At 33.6% G+C, this 20806-nt stretch overlaps 1 protein-coding gene across 10 annotated transcripts in view; it reads left to right on the top strand.

The window, feature by feature from the left end:
• LOC101893371 (proteoglycan 4) overlaps positions 1-20806 on the top strand; it is a 107314-nt gene that overhangs the window by 69405 nt on the left and 17103 nt on the right. For 8 of the 10 annotated variants that reach the window (XM_059118069.1, XM_059118070.1, XM_059118075.1 and 5 more), the window contains exons 6-12: positions 2107-2404; positions 9975-10035; positions 13699-13957; positions 14058-14176; positions 16413-16591; positions 16662-16835; positions 20009-20158. In XM_059118069.1, coding sequence (XP_058974052.1) covers positions 2107-2404; positions 9975-10035; positions 13699-13957; positions 14058-14176; positions 16413-16591; positions 16662-16835; positions 20009-20158 — 1240 coding nt within the window. The remainder of the gene's footprint in view (positions 1-2106; positions 2405-9974; positions 10036-13698; positions 13958-14057; positions 14177-16412; positions 16592-16661; positions 16836-20008; positions 20159-20806) is intronic. The other 2 variants (XM_059118077.1, XM_059118079.1) reach the window with 1 other exon arrangement.

The raw sequence follows: 20806 nt of genomic DNA on the forward strand, positions 1-20806 counted from the left end.
TCGTTATATGTACGCAATAGCAAAACGTGGACTAAATTTCAATCTTCTGCCGCCTGAGCTGGAACCCATTATGGACTACAAATACCAATTTTTGAACAAATCCATGGAAAAATGTGGCAAAAATCATTAAAATACCGAATATCGGGAGGTACCGTTTTATGGCGGCTATTACAAAACGTGGACCAATATATTTCATTTTCAATACTAATCATCCTAGACACAATACAAATTGTTCTGCCAAATGTTTAAGGTCAGAATGACGATTAATATACCCTTCTTTTCAAGGTGGAGGGTATAAAAATACGTAGAGGTCTTAATAAAGGTCCTGTAGGCAATTCTATGGGAGTCTGTATGGATGGTCTAAAGGGAGTTTTCATGGGCCACTTAAACGGAGCATATTGGTGGACCTGTATAGGTTATCACAGTTCTTAAGATAGTGTTTATATAGAAGCCTGTAAGTGGACCTTCTTCCTTAAAACGGGAGTCTTTATGCCCTTTAGCCCTACTAGACGACCTGGGGAAGTGTTAATGATAATCTATGGAAGACTTTGGGGACAACCTGTCTTTATAGACGAACTCAAGACCAGCTGAAGATAGATTTTATGGACGACCCTTGAAATCTTTAATAAACGATGTGCAGAAGTCTAATTATTCAGCTTTTGGACAGTGTTTAAATATGCCCCAAAGAAATATTTTTAAACTGTCCCAAAAGTCAGTATAGGGAACCAGTAAAGACCCTCTTAAGACGGTTATTTTAAACAGTCCTTATAGTCGATTTGAAGATAGTCCTAGTCTTGAGCCAGTATGTAGTCGTTAGTCGTGATCAGTTGGAAATCCATGTAGAAATCCTAAAGCAGACATAATCTCTCCTTACTGACGACTTGACATGAGTCCTGCGTACAACCTAAATAGTTGGTAGTAGTAGTAGTCTTAATAGATCCTTTTTAAGATCCACTATTTAAACTTTTTAATACGACGTATGAAGGCTTCTTGGAATAACTGAAAGTAATCAATCTCAGATGACATGAAGGAAGTCTTTAGAAACGCCCTTAAGAGAATCCTTTCAATAATGTTATAATGGAGCATCTTTAAAATAAATCTTATTTTCGAGCAATATGAAGTCATTAAAGTTTATATAAATGATAGTCCTTATTTTAGATCGGTTCACAGACATGATAGACAAGACATTCCGCATAGACCTGAAAGGTATCCTTCATAGATTTTTCTTCCAAAACTACTCATTTAAAACCTTTACGGTCTTTGTGATATAAGATACATTTTTTATGTATAGAAATTTTTTAGGGATTTCCAAAGTGAGCCTCTAGAAATTCCTTGTAAATGATCTTTGATGTTTTACTGCTGTAAACATTTCTACATATGTTCATATATATAGTTTATTTATTTTTTAAGCATTCTATGGATTTGTCCTATAATATAAAATATAAAAAATGTATAGATGTATAGATTAAGGTTTTTTTTTCAAATAAAAAATTCACATTTTTTGTTTCAAATTGCATGGTTACAATCTTTTTTATATTATATTTTGAAAAATATATATTTACTTCATTTTTATGTATGTATTAAATATGCACCTTGTATCGTGAATAGTAATTGAATAAAAAATTGTTTTCTTTCAAATGTAACTATGAACTGTAATATAATTATAAAATAAATAAACAATTAAATCATACAACTATAGATCCCTTAAAAATAATCTATAAATTTATCAAAAAATACTTGTATTTTGTCTGTCTCTCTCTTTTTCTCTTTTTCCCGTTTGGTTTTTTGTATTCCTTTTTTCCAAATTCCTCAACGAAATCGGGCCGTAACTGGATGCAAATGCGAAATGCGTGATGATGGAAATCCTTCGACAATTTTCTATTATCATTTTTAATATTCCAAAATTATGCTTGCCTGTGGGTGCCCAATGGGTGTGTTGTGTACTTGATGTTGGATCCCACCAAAATTCTGTCTGTCTGACTGTGTGTGTGTTTGTGTGCGTGCGTGTGTGTGGCTGTATGGAATATTTTGACACTACCATTATTTTGTCTATCTCTCTCCTTTCTTTCTTTCTTTTTTTGTATATTCTCTTGTGTTTCTTTGCAGGCGGGTGAGTCGAATGGCCTATTCAAAAAGACCATCTCAAAGTTGAGCACAGAGTATCGTTTGCAATTCGTTTGGCCCAATGTACGTAGAATACGAGATCAATCTGGGTCAAGCGTCCAAAGAACAACAGCAACAACAACAGCCAAAGAACAGCAACAGCAAGAATTCCAACCGAAAAAATCGATATCGTTGGGTGCGATTCGAGGCCAACATGGCTATCAACAGCACCAACCAGATCTTTCCCGGCTGGCTGCAATGCCATCTGTTCACAAAAAACGTACAACCAACCAGAAAGAAGGTGCGACCAAAACATTTCATTTAGTTTTGTCGCTTTTTTTACGAAAATAAAAAAAAAACAAAACCATTTATTTAAACCACAAACGAAACTTACAAAAAGAATGTTGTGACAAAAGAATTACTTTCTTTTTTTAAATTTTATTTCTTAAATTTTGTTTGTTTTCTAATTCTATTTTGAAATACTTTAGAGCTTTTTGCAGTTTCACATAACTAATAATTTTACCAAAATCGTAGCAGTATTTTTGCTTCAGTTTGTGGGAAAATCGAGAATTGACCCGAAATGCGGTACATCCACAAGAATTGTTAGGAATTTAAAACGTTTTCCATAGTGTTTTTTAAATAGGATGTAGTATTAGTTTTTAGATTTCATTTTAATTTATTTGTGCCTAGCTGCTCTAGATGTGTAGTTAATCATTAGTTTGTTAGTCGACATCAAAGTTGTCATAAATATTAAGTGCAAAGTCTGTCTAAAAATTAGAAATAGTTCAATTCTTAGAATTGCGGGAATATGTTCTGAAAAATTCTAGAATGTGGCTTGACTACATTTGTGGTAGGCTTTTTATGCGAGATAAGGTATATTCTTGAAGTATATTATTAATGGGACTATCTAAACTACATATATGTCATTAAATGTCTCTCTCTCCCTATATGTCTCTCTCTCCCTCTCTCTCGCAAGTCGTCGATATATTGCCTTTGCAGTTGAAAAATATTAAAATGAAATATACATAGTTGTAGCATACCAATTTATAGTTTTCGGTACTAATATTCAAGATAAAAACATCGATAATCTTATATACGATTTTAAGATTATAAGTCTTTTGAAATGACTCCTAGCCTGTGCTTTTCCGACAATTGAAATATCCTTATACCCAAAACATTTTGTATTTAGAAATGTTTTAACTATAATTGGGATAGTCCTTAGTCAAATAAATTTTAAAAAAATTTTAGATATCCCTTTCTCTCAGAAGGAATATTTGCGAGCCTAGTTCCGAAATCTCTTTAAAGAAGGAAGCTTTGAAGTATTGCTCTTTTAATTTCCAGTGTAAATCAAGACCCTGAGCATAGGCCCAAAATATTTTTGGTTGAAAGGTCAACAGTTTTTACAAACTTCACTGAATATTAGCCAATATTTTACTATAAACAATAGATTGTAACGATGCCACTTATTTATAAACCCTTTGTTTTCAGAAGGCGACATTTATATACTTTAAGACATATTGTATATAGAGTTCTGTTTCTATTTCTCTTTTGATCTCTTTCCCCTTTTTAAGGTCCAAGTAGATTTTTTCCCAAAACATGTATAGGCAGGCGTCTAACGATTCCCAATTCCATGAGTGGTAGTAATTTCTAACGAATTAAGAGATGTGTTTTATAGGGATCTGAAGACCAAAAAATGAAGCTTGAAGAGGGTTCATAATTGCTTCGTTTCCGGGGACTTTGTAAATAATTGTGGAGGCATGTCGGAAGCTGTTAGGGGGTTCAAAATTGGTCATCTTGTAATACTGAGAGATATAGATATTTCGTGGGCTTATTAAGGCAAGAAAGGGGCCCAAATTTACATGTTGCCGAAATATACTCATTTCCTAGAGAAAAAGAGTCTCGAACACTCCATGAGTTTTGCAAAGCCCGGGGTTTATAGTTATGGAGAGTTCAAGGAGGTTCCTAATGGCATAGACAGATTCTTAAAAGATTTGATAGGCTTTAAGGAATTTCATATTTGACCATATTTCAAGGGTCCCAAGGAATGCTGGCATATTAAGAGTAGCTTTATAAGAACCGGAGAATTCACGAGTTTCGAAAGATTCAAGGGCGTTCATAATTATTTAGTTTCATGGCTTAAGGAGATGAGGACACTTCATGAGATAGTTCAAGGTGGTTCCTAAAGAGATCATTTCGGAGGGAAACTGGGAGTCCTAGATACCTTAAGACAGGGAGATCCAAGAATTATGGGTTCCTTTGAGTGGGTTCCTAAAGGGTTGATATTCACAGGTACTACCATTTCCGGACAGTTAAAGGTTTAATGAGGCATGAAGGATCTAAAAATTATCGATATGGTTTAAAGGAACTAACAGTCTTGGAATTACGGCGGCTTATAAATTTCGGTTGATTTAAGCAGGTTTATATTTGACTAGGTCTAAGGTGACCCAAGACATATTTGATCTTTAAGAGGGACTTTAGAAGGCATGAATTTTGAAGGCTTCTGTGAGATGTGCAAAATGCATTCGTTAGATAATTCAATTCAGGGGTTGGATAATCAAAGATATGATTTCAAAAGAGATATGAGAGTTCTGGATGCCTTAAGCCAGGAAGGTCCAAGATTTATTTCATACAGTTATGGAACCCAAAAACTTGGACTTGGTTTAACTTTTTTTGCACCATTCTGGATCTTGTGATTCTTTTTGATAATCGATTGCCACCACTGTTTGTCCGTACTATTTTAACGGCAAAGCTATTAAAACAGCGAAAAGTTAGGTACGCTGTGAGAGAACTATTCTGTCCAGAGAGTTATGTAGATATTCTCATAAAATTTAACATGCAAATATGAGCGGTTTCTAATGAAAAAAGTGATAAAAATTGTTAAACGTATAGATTCTCGTATAGGTTCTGGAGTAATGCCAATAAAATATTTTTATGTATCTCTGGGTAGGGGTCATAGAAAATGATTTAAATGTATTTATCAAATTATACATTTTATGGTTCAATAAGAGCTTATATGAATTGTGAATCCGGAAATTACATAGACCAAAAGTAATATTACTTCAATTTTTGTTTGAACATCTTTGTGTCAACCCATTTTTTTCTTTGTTGCTTTCAATCCAAAGATAACGAAAAAATCCATTTTCTTTGAAATTGCTAGGCTGCCCTACCAAACTGCAAAATTACTATCAAATGGAATCATACAAATTCCAGAAAAAAAAAAATAAATTATAATCTATTTGGTCCCACAGGAAACGTAGGGTTTTTTTAAGGGCTCAGGAAAATTTATTTTCAATTTGTTATCTCTGTGCTTTTTCATTTCCCTTTGGCACTGAAAGCCGCCTTTTCTGTCTGTTCGTCTCCATATTTTTTCGTTTCCTTGCTTTTCGAATTGATTTAGTTTTCCCTGTGTGTTTGTCTCTGTCTCTATTTGTGTTCGTCTTTATATTTCTTTGTATTCTTCAAAGACACTGTATCCTCTTGTGTTCTTCATAATCACATTTTCTTCATATAGAACGAAATTTTTGAAAACTTTAAGAAAAAAAAAAAAACAAAAATGTTCCTTTTTATTGCAAGAACAAGAAAACAATGGAAAACGAAAGAAAGACACCCAAATTGTTCTAAATTTTCGTTTTTTTTATGAAATTTGCTTTAATCGAATATAAATGCTTTTTAGCCATGTTTGACCAATTTTAGGCGATTCAAGTAAGTGCTGTTGTTGTTGAAGTTAAGTAATTAAAGAAAACAAGAAACTTTTACATGTAACTACCGAAATACGACGAAAATGTCCAAACTAAATGGTGATTTATAAAGTTATTGTTTTATTATTGAAACTAGAGAAATTTAATCAAATTTTAATATAAATGTTTAGTTTGGACCCAATAATCATAGACGGCAACGAGTAGCTAACGTTGGGTTATATAATTTAGTTTAGTTTCGTTTATTGTTGTTTAATGGTTTATCCTTTAGATCATTCTTTAGTTTTTGGAATAGCGGGAGCATGTAAACAGTTTGTGTTTCAGTTTTTGATTTGAATTTTACCGGTCCTAAATTGTCCTTTAGTTTGTTATTATAATTCAAAAAATTGTATAATAGTTTTCGTTTACCCATTGCCCATCATTAAGCAGAAAGCATTGCATAATCATCATTTATAGAGAAAGCTTTTCATAAATTGAGAAAAAATAAATAAATAAATATAAAATATCATCTTTTTAAATTGAATAAATATTTCGAATAAGAAACTTAGAAATAACAATAAATAGGGACTGCTTGAAGTGAATAGAAAGCAGAAAATAAATTCTTGGGGGATGAAAGCACGAAAAATAGATGTAGAGGTCCTGGTTGTCGAAGGATGTAGTTTCTGCATAAAAATACAAAAAAAAAAAAAAAAAAAAATAAAAATACAGAAAGCAAAGCTTGAAAGTCAACTTCTAGCATTTATATTCTACATTAACAGCTCTCTGAGTCTTACTCTGTGGCGGAATATATAAATACTGTTATATATACAAGACTTTTTTTCGAAAATCATATTACTAAATCATACTTTCCGTACATAGACAAGAGAAATTTACCTTCTAGCCCTATAAAGTCTAAATAATCAGTTTGAGGACATTAATGTTTAATGGACACAGATCACTGGTTGTGCTCCCTCTTTGACTCATAAAAGATTCGCCATTATTAAAAATGTTTGTGGGAGTGGTGGGCACCAAACTTAAGTTTGGTACAACTAAGTCTATTTTTAAGCCCAAGGTTATTCGTAAAACTGTGTTTAATTAAAAATTCTCTGTCGTGAGCAACGCCTCTTAATATTTTTCACATCAACTATTTTTCCATAATGCATTGTCTACAATTTTTACCGTTTTAGGTCTTTGAGTCCGTTCTTTTTATACGATGTGTGAAGACACAAATTTCAATGTATCAGGCGGGTTTGGCGACAGTTATATAATCCCATCATATGTTACATTGTTTCCATGTTGATATTTTGTTTAATTTATATTTAACCCTACCGAGAGGTACCGAGCCCATCTGTATTTTTAGTAAATTATAAGATTTTTTCCAGAATATTTTACTTAAAATTGTTTCGAAAGGCAGTTCTGGCCACGTAAGTGTCTGAGAGATATTACGATGTCGTCTAACATCGTGAACGATTATACCCTCAGCCGTATAGATACAGAATGTATTTATCGTAATACCCAAAAATGTCTGTCTGCATGGCTGGCACAGTAACTCTTGAAAGGATTATCCGATTAGGCCCAAACTAGGGATATCCACACATTTCTGTAAAATTTATACCAAGTTCGAAGATGGGTAATATCGGTCCATTCCATGGGTAATATCGGTCCATTGTGGGGAACGCTTCAGGTACTTCTACAAAGGGGAAAATATGTAAAATTATAAAAATTGTATATCTCGCAGAGGGCGAAGAAGTATCTGTACCGGGTTTCTGCAAAGTGATTTTTATCTTTTACTAGTTTCAAATTCCATTTTACAAAATCCTGCTAAAAATGTGCCTAAAATCATCAAAATACCAAATATTCCAGCAGATAAGACAGAATCCATTACAAATTCTACATACCGAATTTTAAACGAAGAAATAGGGGTAAAATCATCAATATCGGGAATAATCGAAATATGGGTGGCTATAACAAAACGCGAACCTATACAGACAATGATCTGCCATACAAGGTAGAGCCCATTATTAATCCTAAGTACCGAAGTTTAAACAATTCTTTTAGAAAATGTGATCTAAATTGTCAAAATACCGAATGACGTTAGGTTCAGTTATATGGGGTCTATAGACAAAGTTTTGCCTCATGGTGTAGAACCCATTATATAGTCTATGCTCCAAATTTTATACAATTCCTCTTAAAAATTTGACTTAAATTCCTAAAAATACCGGCTACCGTTGTATGGGGTCTGAAGAAAACGTTGACCTATTTAGACAAAGCTCCGTCGAGCGAGCTACAACCTATTAGAAATTAAAAATACCGAATTTTAAAGAATTCTGTTAGAAAATGTGATCTAAATCGTAAAAATACCGAATATAGGGAATTTACAAATGGAATGACGAAATTCATATACCCTCCATAGTATAATGCAGGGCAGGCAAGAAACGAAAAACCAACAATTTTTGTCTGTGGTAATATTTATATTAGATAAGCAAGAAAACCGGGAAAATAATGGGCAAATCTTTTGAATTCCAAAGTTATAGATATATTCAGAATTTCTGAAAACTAACCATCTTGAAGGTACCTTACTCTGTGCACGTCCCTGGTACTATCTTTCTACATATACAAGATCTAGTACAAAGAAATATATAGGATAATGCTGAGGGTTGCTTTATAACTTGTTTTTTTTTTTTTTAATTGGATTCTTTTTGATAGGTTATACCAGAAGTAGCTATGTTGACTCCATATTTCCTACTGGGTACTCATTTACCCTCTGTGACCATCAAGCTGGGGTATAATATAGCTAATCATTTCACATTTTAATAGAGTTGTGATCATTCAAAATATTTAACATGTAGGCGAAGGTACCAGAAGGAGAAATATTATTATGTGAGATATTTCTGAAATGCGGATCAAAATAAAGCAGGGATATGATTGGATTTATAGGGGTCAGGGATATAAATCTAAACCTTATATTATTCTATGAGATTTTTATCTAAATCCTTGGAAGAAGTAACATTTAGCCATTTCATTTCACACATCTTCATAATTTTCTATGACCAACTCAAAATAAAAATCATTTTCGTTTTGCATTACATTTATGTATTACTACTAACACCAACATGGAAACTCAAAATCGATTGGTTCCAATTTCGTTCTATATTGTTCAATAATTTGTTGTTATATTAAAATGTTTTTATTATTTTTTTTTTTTTTTGGTTTCCCCAGAGGTCTCTGGCCTCGGTGAACTACTACTGTCTGTAACTACTAACTTAACCTAGTTGAAGGAGATGTTATTTAATTTTAGTTTTGTCTCTTCTCTTTCCCCTAATCTCTGTCTGTCCGACTAACTGTCTGTCTACCTATCTGTCATGTCTTCTTTTACTATGTCTATGCCTATCTTTTCCAAATTACTACAATTCCTAGCTGTTTAATTTTGTGAACGAAGAGTTATTTTGTTGTTATCTTAGTTTGGTTTTTTGTCGTTTTCATTTTGTGTGTCAATTAACGTTACGAAAATAACCCAAAGACAGAAAAAATCCTTCTTTAGTTTTGTTATGTCTTCTCTTTTCCTTTCTCTGTGTGTAAATTGAACTGTTGAAAATTAAAATAAACACCAAACCAATAAGAAAAAGATCGAAATAATGACAAAACTCAGACAGAAACTAAAACCTAAAAAACTAAAGAAAGAAATACAATTTGCTGTTGTTGTTAATTTATTTACTAATCAAACAAATTTGAATTCGACAAAATGTAATTGAAAAAAAAGTATGAGAGAGACTCAGAAAAAAATGTTGTAACTTTTATTGCAAACATACTAAGTACTTCTTCTACTCAATTTAAATATTTAATCACTATTGACTATTGTTATTCGTATTAGTATTGGTATTCGTATTCTTATTCCTTATTCGAAGTATTGAATTTGTCGTAACCAATTATCAATCTACAACATATCCTTCATACATTTTTGCCATGCATTTATTCATTTTTGTTTGAAACTCAAATAGTCAATGAAAAGAAATTAACGAAATATGATGACAATCCTCAAAATGAATTTCAAGCCAACTTTTGTAATCGGCTGGAATCGAATAGTAAAATAACGAAAAAAAAAAAAAAAACACAAAATGAATGAATGATGAATTATGTTTGACTGACCTCTTTTCTTAAAAGAAATCAATTTAAATGTTAAATATATTTTTATTTTAGCCACGCTACATGAGTTGGAGCCGCTGGTTAGCGATGCCGAAGATAGAAAACCGGTTGAAAAGTATGCAAATTATTCCTAAGCTTCTATTTATTTATGTTTCATTTTTAGTTTCATAACTTCCCATACCTGATCTATTATTATTTTAATTTGAATTATTATTTAAGTGTTTGTAATGCGTTTGGAAGAGTATACCTTTAGCAAAAATTTTGTGATTGACAAGACCTTCACAAAATTGAAATAGAATCTAAATGTATGGAGAAGGGAAACTTCGCTCAGGATAATGAGAATAGGCAAACTCCAATTTAACCTCTATTATATTGGAACCTTCCTGTCCGAAAGGATACAGACTATTTTTGTATTGAACAAGAGCTACGAAAATTGATATTTTTCAAATAATGTGGCATAAATTCACTGAAATTACAACTTTATCCTTAATTTACACATTCAGAAATCTATGTCCTAAATTAGATATTAAACTATTTTTATGCCTGAAAGGAGCTTGGAACATATTTTCTTTAAATCCAAGGGAATTCCTTGAAGTACATTAACAACAAAATCACAATTATAGTTGGAAATAATTGTAAAAATTTTGTTAAAAATTCAAATTCTTAAAAAATCCTGTCTTTGAAAGTAAACAATAACCTGGAATTTTTTCAAAATATTTCTTAAAGATCCTCTATTTATACAGGGAAAATATTGTAAAATATTTAAAAAAAAGTCTAATATTTATATATACACTGGAAGTCGGTGAAAAAGATCCACGAAAATATGTAAAAAATGGACTATATATGTATACAAGGGGCGCAAAAGTAATCCTCCTATCAGAAAATTCCATGAATTTTACGGCCCCTCATATCAGTTCCTCATGTCCCCGGAGTATCCGTTCTGCAGAGAATATTGCTGCTGTAGCCGAGGATATCATGGAAACGCAGTCGACATCGACCAGACGACGTGCCACGCAAATGGGTAAGAGTCGACGGTATTTACAGCGAATTTTGGTACGAGATTTAAAGATGTTTCAGTACAAAGTCCAGATGGTGCATCAGCTGTTAGCTGCTGTCCGCCTAAATCGCCATCCTTAATTACCACCAAGAAATAAGCGAAATTAACGCTTCTGGAGCACTGAAAATCCGCCCTTTGACTGGTGACTATTTATTTGACCAATATTCGGTCGCTGACTTTGGCACAATGTGAATTCCGTCGCAGATTTCCTGGCCGACCAACGCCTACTGGTGAAACACTGCGACGTTCAGCCCCTCGCCTCGAAGAAAGTGGCACAGCCAATGATTCGGCCAGGCGAGGCAGACCCCGGAGTTTCCGTTCTGCAGTAGCCGAGGATATCATGGAAATGCCGTCGACAAGACGACGTGCCACGCAAATGGTCGACGGTCTTACAGCGAATTTTGGTACAAGATTTGAATATGTTTCCATACAAGGTTTAGATGGTACATCAGCTGTTAGGTGCTGACCGTCAATCGCGTCTAACATACACTCAAGCCATCCTTAATCACCACCAAGAAGAAGATGATTTTTATTCGAAAATCTTAGACTGTGTGGTGTTATGTTCCGCTGGAGGAGTCATCGGACCTTTTTTTTTCGAAGTCGTCGGTTACTGTGAATGGTGAGCGCTACAAAGCAATGAAAAGCGACTTCTGTTTGACGCAACTTGATTGGTTCGGATTGGAAAAAATGTGCGGTGCAACTGCACACACTACACGTGCCACAATCGATATGCTGAAGGATGCATTTTTCCGAGCGCCTAATCTCCCGTTTTGGTGATTGGCACTGGCCAGCAGGATTGCCTGATTTGACCACTCCAGACTTTTTTTGTTTTTAAAGTCGCGGGTTTATCTCAAAAAGCCTCAGACTCTTTCAGCTCTTATAGACAATATCCGTCAAGAATGTGATGGAAAATGTCACAAAAAGGGCTTACATGAGAATAATCTGTGTCGGCGGCCATTAACATGACATCATATTCTCGACTTGATGTAAAAAAAGGTCAAATAAAAATAATCTACAAGAAGAATCAAGGTTTTTTTAATTGCACCAAAAACATCGGACATTTACTTTTGCGCCACCCTGTACATATCCAGGTAGTTTTTTTTTAAATATTTTAATAAATTCAAAATTTATTATCCGTCAAATCCCTGAAAAATATTTTTTTTGTCTAAAAATATATAACGAAAAATCAACAAAACATTCTATTTTAAAATACGTGTTCCACATAGACAGCAGGTTTTTGGAAAAAAAAAAACATTGAATACACAATTTATATAGCCAGGAATTACTATATTTTTTTTTTTAAATTATAAAGTCCTGCCTGCCCTTAAAAGGTATTTTTTAAACCACAGTTTTTATAGCCGGTGCATTTTTGTAAAATATTAAAAAACAAAAATTCTCGTCCTGGAAATTTTTGTCAAATATTTTAAAATTATTAAATTTTCTTAATCACCAAATTTTTCCTAAAAATCTTTAGGACATTCCACTGATACGATTTATCTGATACGATGGGTGAAGTTTCAGATAAATCGGATACTGAAGGACCGCCATCACTAGATCGACTTCAAATGTTCTTAAACCGATTCTAAAACCGTAGAGATGCAGTGTGCCCATATAAAATGGTAGATACCCCTAAAGGGTGTAACAATGATTTAAAGGTGCTTAATTAGGTCGCTTAGGTTTTAGAAATATTCTCTGCGTTTTTATCTGTAATGTTGCCAATATTTTTAAGAGAGTGTAGTTCGAGTGGACTTTCACATGTAATTCAATGAAACCTATTTTTTGTCAATTTTCTCTAAAACGTAACATTCAACTGTCCAAACAGACGATAAGCTTTCATTTCGAAGACTCTTTTGGTATACTTTCCCCCAAACGCTTACCTTGTTTTTGTAATTACTGTAAAATAGTTACTATTTTTTAATTTGTATCACCTAGAAAGTTTCTCTCAAGTTTCATTGTGTAAATAACAAAAAAAAAAAAAAAGAAATCAAGTAGAGGGATTTGTTTTGCCACTAGAATCATCACCACCACCACCACTAAAATTCCAAAATTCAAATGCACCCTTCATCCGTAGTTGCTCATCATGAAACATTGTGTCTCTCTTTTTTCAAAGTCAATTAATAAACTTACATGAAATTTTATTTTTGTTTTATTTTTTTGTGATTTATTCTCTCACCGTACAAAACCAAAAAACAAACAAAAAAATATGAAATCCCCTCAAAACAAATGGTTTTTTAAAAATATCCTTGAAAACATGTGCCAACACAACTGTACGGATGCTTGCGAATGCCAAAAATAAAACTGAAAAAAAAAAAACATGACGCTTTAAACCAAAAATAAAACAAACTCAAATCAAATAATAAAATCTCGCTTTACTCCCCTCATCATCTGTTAATACAAAAATATCGAAAACAAAAAATCCTCAAAATCGTATCATCAACTTTTAAACGATGGCATCTCTGTTTTTTGCAAATATAAAATAAAACACCACCTTTGATCCCCCCCATCAACCCAATAATAAAACGAAATATTCCAAAAATGGCTTTAAAAACTGCACTGGCTTTTTTAAACCAAAAACAAAATAACCATCAAAATGACTCAACTCAAATATGTACAAAACCAAAACAATTTTGAAAAAATCAAATTGCACAAAATTTTCAAATAATCAACCAAACAATCTAACAACCAACCAATCAACCAAACCAAACCGAAAAATACCATTAGACAAGTAACTATACAGGAGAGAAAGGTTACCACCCGACCCTTCTCCCAACTGATTGACCAGGAGCGACCCAATCACTTCATTACGAAGAAGGAGAACTTCGGTTTCGAGGAGGTAACCGATGGCGACAATAAGCGACAGCATGCCAAGCAGGAGGCTGAGATCATCATGAACGGCTCGGCTCCGCCACATTCGAAACCGAACTTGGATTTGTGGTTCAAAGAGGTAGTAGAGTTGCGTAAAAAGGCTGGAGAATACAAGGTCAGTGGAAAGATTTTCTTTGTGAGTTTTTGCGGCTGAAAGGCAAATTATTATAACATTTTGTCGTTTTTGTTTTACTTTTTTGATGTTATCGCTAAAGTCTCGTGGTTGGGGTACTGAAATCGATCCTGAACTGTATAACAAACAAAAAGATCTGTGGGATCAGGTATCGAAGCGTAGCTCCCTTTCGTCGCTTTGTTTGGCCTCCACCATGCAAAGGTAAGTATGACAATGGCACTATTCGTACAGGGTGCGGAAGAAATTGAGTAGTGGGATGAACTAAGTCCTTCGAAAATTTTTCTTTGGTTATAGAGCAACGGATTTTAATGACTTATAAATTCGATTTTAGAACATTATTGAAATTTATTTTTGGACGTATAGTAAGTGATGTTTCCTAAGATTTTTCTTGTGTAAACACGCATCCTCGAGTGCACATTTATTTTGCGGGTGGCAGTGACGTATCGAGAAATGCATTTTGAAACCATTTCGAGTGGATCCAAAAAATTAACTTTTCAATAAAACCAATACAAAGATATCTCAGAAAAGTAACCATTTCGGAGTGGACATTGGCAGAGCTTAAATTTGATAGTTTTTACTCAGGAGTGAAATGTACTTGCGATCGGGAGTGCTACAAGAGCGTGAGTTTTGTACGAGGTTTGCTCTTAGTATCATGTTTTATGTGATAGCACTCGCGAGTTAATCATATTTGAAAAATTAAAATGTTAGTCGTAATGCTCGAAATAGAGCATACTCTCAAAGTTAAATCGAGCAGAGAAAAATATGTTAATGTTAATTTATGTGTTATTGTATGTGTTTATTGCGATTTAATACTGCTGTAAGCTGAGGGTGATCGTGTACAACAGCCAAGAAGAGGGAAACAGCGAAGTAAGGTACCGATGGATTTGGTTTCTTCAAAATGTTTGGTTTTGTTTCGATTTCAATTGTGGGTTGAGGACATCCCCATACATGCCAATACAAAAACTAATATAGTATTCGGCAAGAGTAGAATCTGCTCGATATCTAGCGATTTTTTTATTTGAGTGACATCGAAAAATTGTGTATGCACGATATTTTCTACTGCTAGCAGCGCTCCCGCTCTAATTCGAGCGGTTGTCAATTTCTACTCGAATTTAAGGTAGCCTTCTGGAAGTATGGCTATTTTAAGTATCTTGTTGTCCATATTTCAAAACATAAGGTTCTAGATTCAGATACTTTTTGTGGATTAATTATATCTCTTGACAACGAGGAATTCAAAATGAAATTTAAGTTTAAAACACTCCCCACCGCTGAATCGGTGAACCTTTTGGTTGCCTTGGGTTTGGAGTAATTTCAATATCTTAGAATGATCTGATCATACTTGGGTCTAGGTGAAGTTACCTGTATATTGAAGAACACTTTTCCGGACTGCTTCAGAAAAATGATTTAACAAGACGGAATACAAGGTCTCCAAGGAAATATAGTCAATGCCCCCCTACATTGAATTTTATACCCTCTGTCATATCCCTAGAGAGGGTATATATCATTTGATACGGCCAAAAAGTGCCTCATCGAAATAAAGTTTTTTTACCCTAGGTCTATTTGGACCAAATCCCTTTCAGGACATTTCAAGTCGATGTAAAGGTCAGTCTGTCTGGCTGGTGCGCCCGATAACTATCTAAGGGAGTATCTGATTTGGCCTAAACTTGGCACATCGTAATATTATTATCCAACTTAGATCGAGTTTGGAGATGGGCAATATCGGTCCACTCCTTCTGGTACCTCCCCCCAAAGAGAAGGGATAATCCGAGTTGGCTCCAACTTTACATATCCTAATATTTGCATCAGTGCTAGGTAAGCTGGGAAAATTGATAATATCTGTTCCCTCCATCAAGTACCTCCCCCACAAAGGTTCAACATTTTGAATAATTATAACGCATATAAAATGTGAATTATGTGTCCGATTGTCTTCAAATTACACACATAACAATATTTTTACTAACCCAAGATCTGGTGTGAAGATGGAATATATTGCTCCACTCCTTCTTGTACCTCCCCACAAAGGGTCAAAGTTTTGAATAACCAAAACGGTAATAAAATCCGAAATAAGCATCCGGTTCTTTTCAAATTAAGAACTTCACGGTAAAAAATTACGTTTTTTTAAAGATTATTTTTTCAAAAGCTTCATTGGCAGATACTTTCTAACTAAAAATAGTTAAAAGACTACATATGAATCAGCAATACAATCAAAATTCTCTAACAGCAGATTTACATAAAAATATTAGAAGAAATTCAATACAATATATTTTTATTTCTCAAACCATTTTTTAAATAAAATTGTTTAAATTATAAGCCAGGTACGTATCTGCAAATTTTGCTCTGCACTCATTCTGTAGTTCACTTCCCTCTACTCGAATTTATGCACCCTGTGTAAATACAATAGCCCTCAGCATATTCTAATTTACATTCTCTCTTTCAGACCCATTACCAAAGAGGAGAAAGAACAGGAAAACAATAAGAAAACCACTCCTGTTTCGAAACCCCAAAAGCCTAGAGTTCCTGGACAGGCTTATATCTTGGATAACAAAGATGAACCCAATGCACTGCCAGCACGTTTTAGTCATATACGTCATCATTTGGAACGCACCACTGGACCAGGTTACTTTCAAATTTACCTCATGTTATAAAAAAAGGAAAACATACTAACCCTCTGCCTAATCCCCTTTAGATGTTGAAGAGGGCGCCCTACTGCCTTCCCCCACCCGGGAGAAATTGATGCCTGCTATCACCAAACGTGAATCTGAATCTCAAAGGGGTAGCCCCAAGAAAACAGCAGCCTCTCGTCATGGTTCGCCCCAAAAGGGTAGTCCACAAAAGGGCAGTCCCAAGAAGGTGTTGAAAAGTAAGTACCACCTCATATTCCGATTTTTATAATCAAGTTAGATCAAATTAAAAAAAAAAAAAAATAAAAAGAAACACACAGTAAAACTTTTTCTCCACAAAAATTTGGTTTTGAACAATGAAAAAAAAAAAAAAACACTTCCAAATCAACACTTTTTACAAGCGTATTCAATTAAACACAATAAAGCACTCTTTAAATAATTAACTACACAAAGGGAGGTGTGGACTTACTCCTAAACAAAAGCAAAAAAAAATCTGCGACACCAAACACCCAACCACCACCACCCTCCACTGACCCACAACCAACGCCAACACCACTTCCACAACCACCACGACCACAAAACAAACAAGATAAACAAAAAAAATTTAAATATTTTCCTCATTTTCCTAGTTTCTGATTTCGATTAAATAATTTACGAATTTTTTAATTTAGTTTCAACTTTCCATTCTATTCTATTCTGTCCTGATTTGATGTTTGGTTTTTGGTTCCGTTTGCTTTTCACTTGCAAGCGAAAACTGTTTGTCTTGCTCTACTTATCTCTGGAATGGTGGATGTGGAGTGAAATGAAATAAGTTTTGATTTGTTGCTGCCTGTTTTGAGTTGCAAGTTTTGTTCTTTATTTGATTAGCTTTTTTGGCCCTTAAAATATTTGTTTTGGTTAAAAGCGTTTTTGAGTGCAGTTCAAAAAAAAAAAAAAAAAAAAAAAAAACAATGTTTACAAAAAATATGTTTTTCCTCTTCGAAGAAGCGTTGTTTGTTAAATGTCTAGCGTGTAAGACAATGAACTATGACCTGGAGTTATCCAATGTTATTGTTGGGTAATTGAAACGTATCCTGTAAATATAAGCAAAGTAAATGGTCTATGTGTTGGGCGAAACTGTGATTTTATATAATGATGATTTGAAAACTCATATTCGACGAGATGTTCGTGAAATGATTCTGATTAGATAACCAGAATAAAAGCATTTTAACTGCGGAATTATACATTTCTACCTATTCAACTTCGAATTTTGATACATTCCAGGATATGGTCCTTTTAACCTCACATTTGCATTTCATTAAAAAATATTTTGGGCTAAATGCTACTGCATATTTGTGACATATTGGTAATATACAGACAAACGTTTACATACATGTGTGAGTTGAGAGACCTCGATATTTGTCTTCGTCTTGTTTTGTGACATGTTACAGGTTTTTTAAGCTTGCAACCCAGAGAAAAATTTAACCTCCAAGCGGTTCACCAAAGGGGCATTTTTGGTCCAGTTTTAAATTATGATTAAAAATTCATTTTTAACGGAATTCTATAAAATGACTTTTCATAGGTCCCATTCATTCATTAAAACTAGCCTTTCCCGAAATTTAGAACTCAAACATGACTAAATAGTAAAAATTCTTGAAATTGGGGATTATTTTCTGGTAAGGACTATATAAAAAATGGGATACCATGACCCATTTTTTAAATTAATGATTCCGGAAATAATCTAAAGCTCTGTATTACACGTTGCGAATATATATGCCTCCAAAAACTATCAAGTCCATTTGGAATTTCTCACAAAACAAGGTATTGGACAGTAAAATTATATCATTATTTGCCGAAAATGGAAAAAGGTTGTATATAAATCAACACAGATGGTTTTTTCATATTAAAATCTTCAGGTGATTGTCACCATCCTAAAAAAATATATACCCAGAGCCTGCTTCCATGCAAAAAGCAGTAAGTTCGACCGGACGAAGCTTTGAATACCCTCCACCATTTGGAAATTTTAAAAATTAAAAAAAGTCGTTGGAAATTCTTTTTAGATCTTAAGAACGCTGTAACCCCCTATTACCGTTATATAGGGGTCCATAAAAAACGTGGACGTGCATAGCAATTTTTGTTAAACCTATTATATCATTCAAATACGAAATTTGAAACAATTCCGGAACTTAAAATATTAAAACTTAAAGAATTCTGGCGAATAATGTAGCTAAAATCATCAAAATACCGAACATAGGGTGGTACCGATATATGGGGGCTATTCAAAAACCTGAAACTACGTAGGTAATTTTTGTCACAGGTTGTTGTACCCATAAGGAACTTCAAATACTAAATTTGAAACCTTTCCGGTGAATAATGTAGCTAAAATCATCAAAATACCGAATATACGAAGACCTGGACCTGCGTAGGCAATTTTCTGCCACAGGTTGTAGTACTAATTACGATGTGCAAATATAAAAATTTGAAACCATTCCGGTGAATATGTCGCTGACTTATATCGCCCATTTTCAATACAAAAAGTAAATTTTTTTCAACCTACTTCAATTCGTTAAGAAGCTAGAGTGATTTCCACAGATGGGCGGACAGACAGACGGACATCGCTAAATCAACATAGAATTTTATGCTGATCAAGAATATATACTTTGTGAGGTGCGAAATGACAAACTTAATACACCTCCATACTATGGTGGAGGGAATAATAAATATCTACTGAGTGTCCCCCCCCCCAAAACCTATGGTCCGGTTTCAATATAAAATAATTCTAACTTTATTTTTAAATATTTAAGAAATGTATATAATAAAAAACTATACTTACCCTCTTTGGCGGCAGGCTGTGTGTAACCACTGTATGCGAAACCCCATTACTTTTCCGCGAAATCATTATTATTTTTATTATTATTATTATCTAAATATATATGTCATTCGTGAAAATTATTTAGTGTGATTTACAATCATTCGACAATAGCAAAAGTGAGCTAAGCCTTAGTTTAGGTAACTCGAAAAAAAACTCTGTGTCAAAAACGTCTATTTATTATATCGTTGTGTTCGTGTGTAATTTATTTTACAAATTTAGAATTGTCTCTGTGTAAAATTTAGTACTTAAGTATGTAAAGTTCTCTATTTTGTGTTTTCACCTTAGATGAATTTGTACAAGCCATGAGAAACAAACAAAATTTTCCATTTAACAATCACCCTTCTTTAGTTTTAACAAGTTAAGAATAAAAAAAAATTAAAACAAAATTTCTATCATGCCATTTTCATTAACATACAAATTCAAATTTCTTCTTCAACGCATCTAAAAACAAAAAAATCTGAAAAACCCAAAAAAACGATGTATTGAATTCGTGTTGAAATGTTCGAACGTGCAATTTTCAAATCGAAACGAATAAACACCAATCGTTTTATGTTCGTAAAGCACGCTCACAATCGGTTGGCCCAGAACATGAATCGCCCAAACGACAAATACGCTCGGCCAGCACAGCGCCCACAACTCGATCGGCTGGCAAGAAAACTCCCACAGCTGCTGCCGGAGCGGCCACAATTGCTGAGCGTAAAGCACGACCATGTAAGTAAATCTCGAAAGCAATCCACCCAACTCAAACTCAAAGAAATGTAGCTACGTTCTCACACTCACACCCACCCCCTCAAAAAACCAAAAAACATATATACGTACTCCTCTCTCTCTCTATTTCTTTGGATCTATCTAAATTCTCTGTCTATGTAATTGTTCTGAGTATTTGAAACCCCCATGTTTAGAAATCTGAAAATAAAATGTTAATAACATACAGCATTTAGTTTATAGAATTTGTTACTAATACTTTCTTTACTGTTTAGTTCAAATAAATTAATTATTCATTGATTGGCCCTAACAAAAAAAACATAACGTCATGCCAAGTACTAACTGTGTAAACCATACAGAAATATATAATACAACAACTAATCCCTGTTCATACCGAAAAACACACCTTCATTCATTCAATCATTCATACGTTCGCTCGTTCGTTCATTAAACCTTTAGCTGATTTATTAGCAAAAGTAGTTGATTTAATTGTGGTTGCGGTTACACAAGTTTTACTAACATCCATTCATCAACTTTCAACTGAGTTCAATAGTTTTAAGAGTATTTTGTTATATATATAAATAAATATGTATGTATTATTTTATATGTTAAGACATTTTCATACATTGTGCCGATGATGAAGATGGGGTTTAA

This window comes from Musca domestica, unplaced genomic scaffold (assembly GCF_030504385.1).
Source record: "Musca domestica strain aabys unplaced genomic scaffold, Musca_domestica.polishedcontigs.V.1.1 12, whole genome shotgun sequence".
Lineage (NCBI taxonomy): Eukaryota > Metazoa > Arthropoda > Insecta > Diptera > Muscidae > Musca > Musca domestica.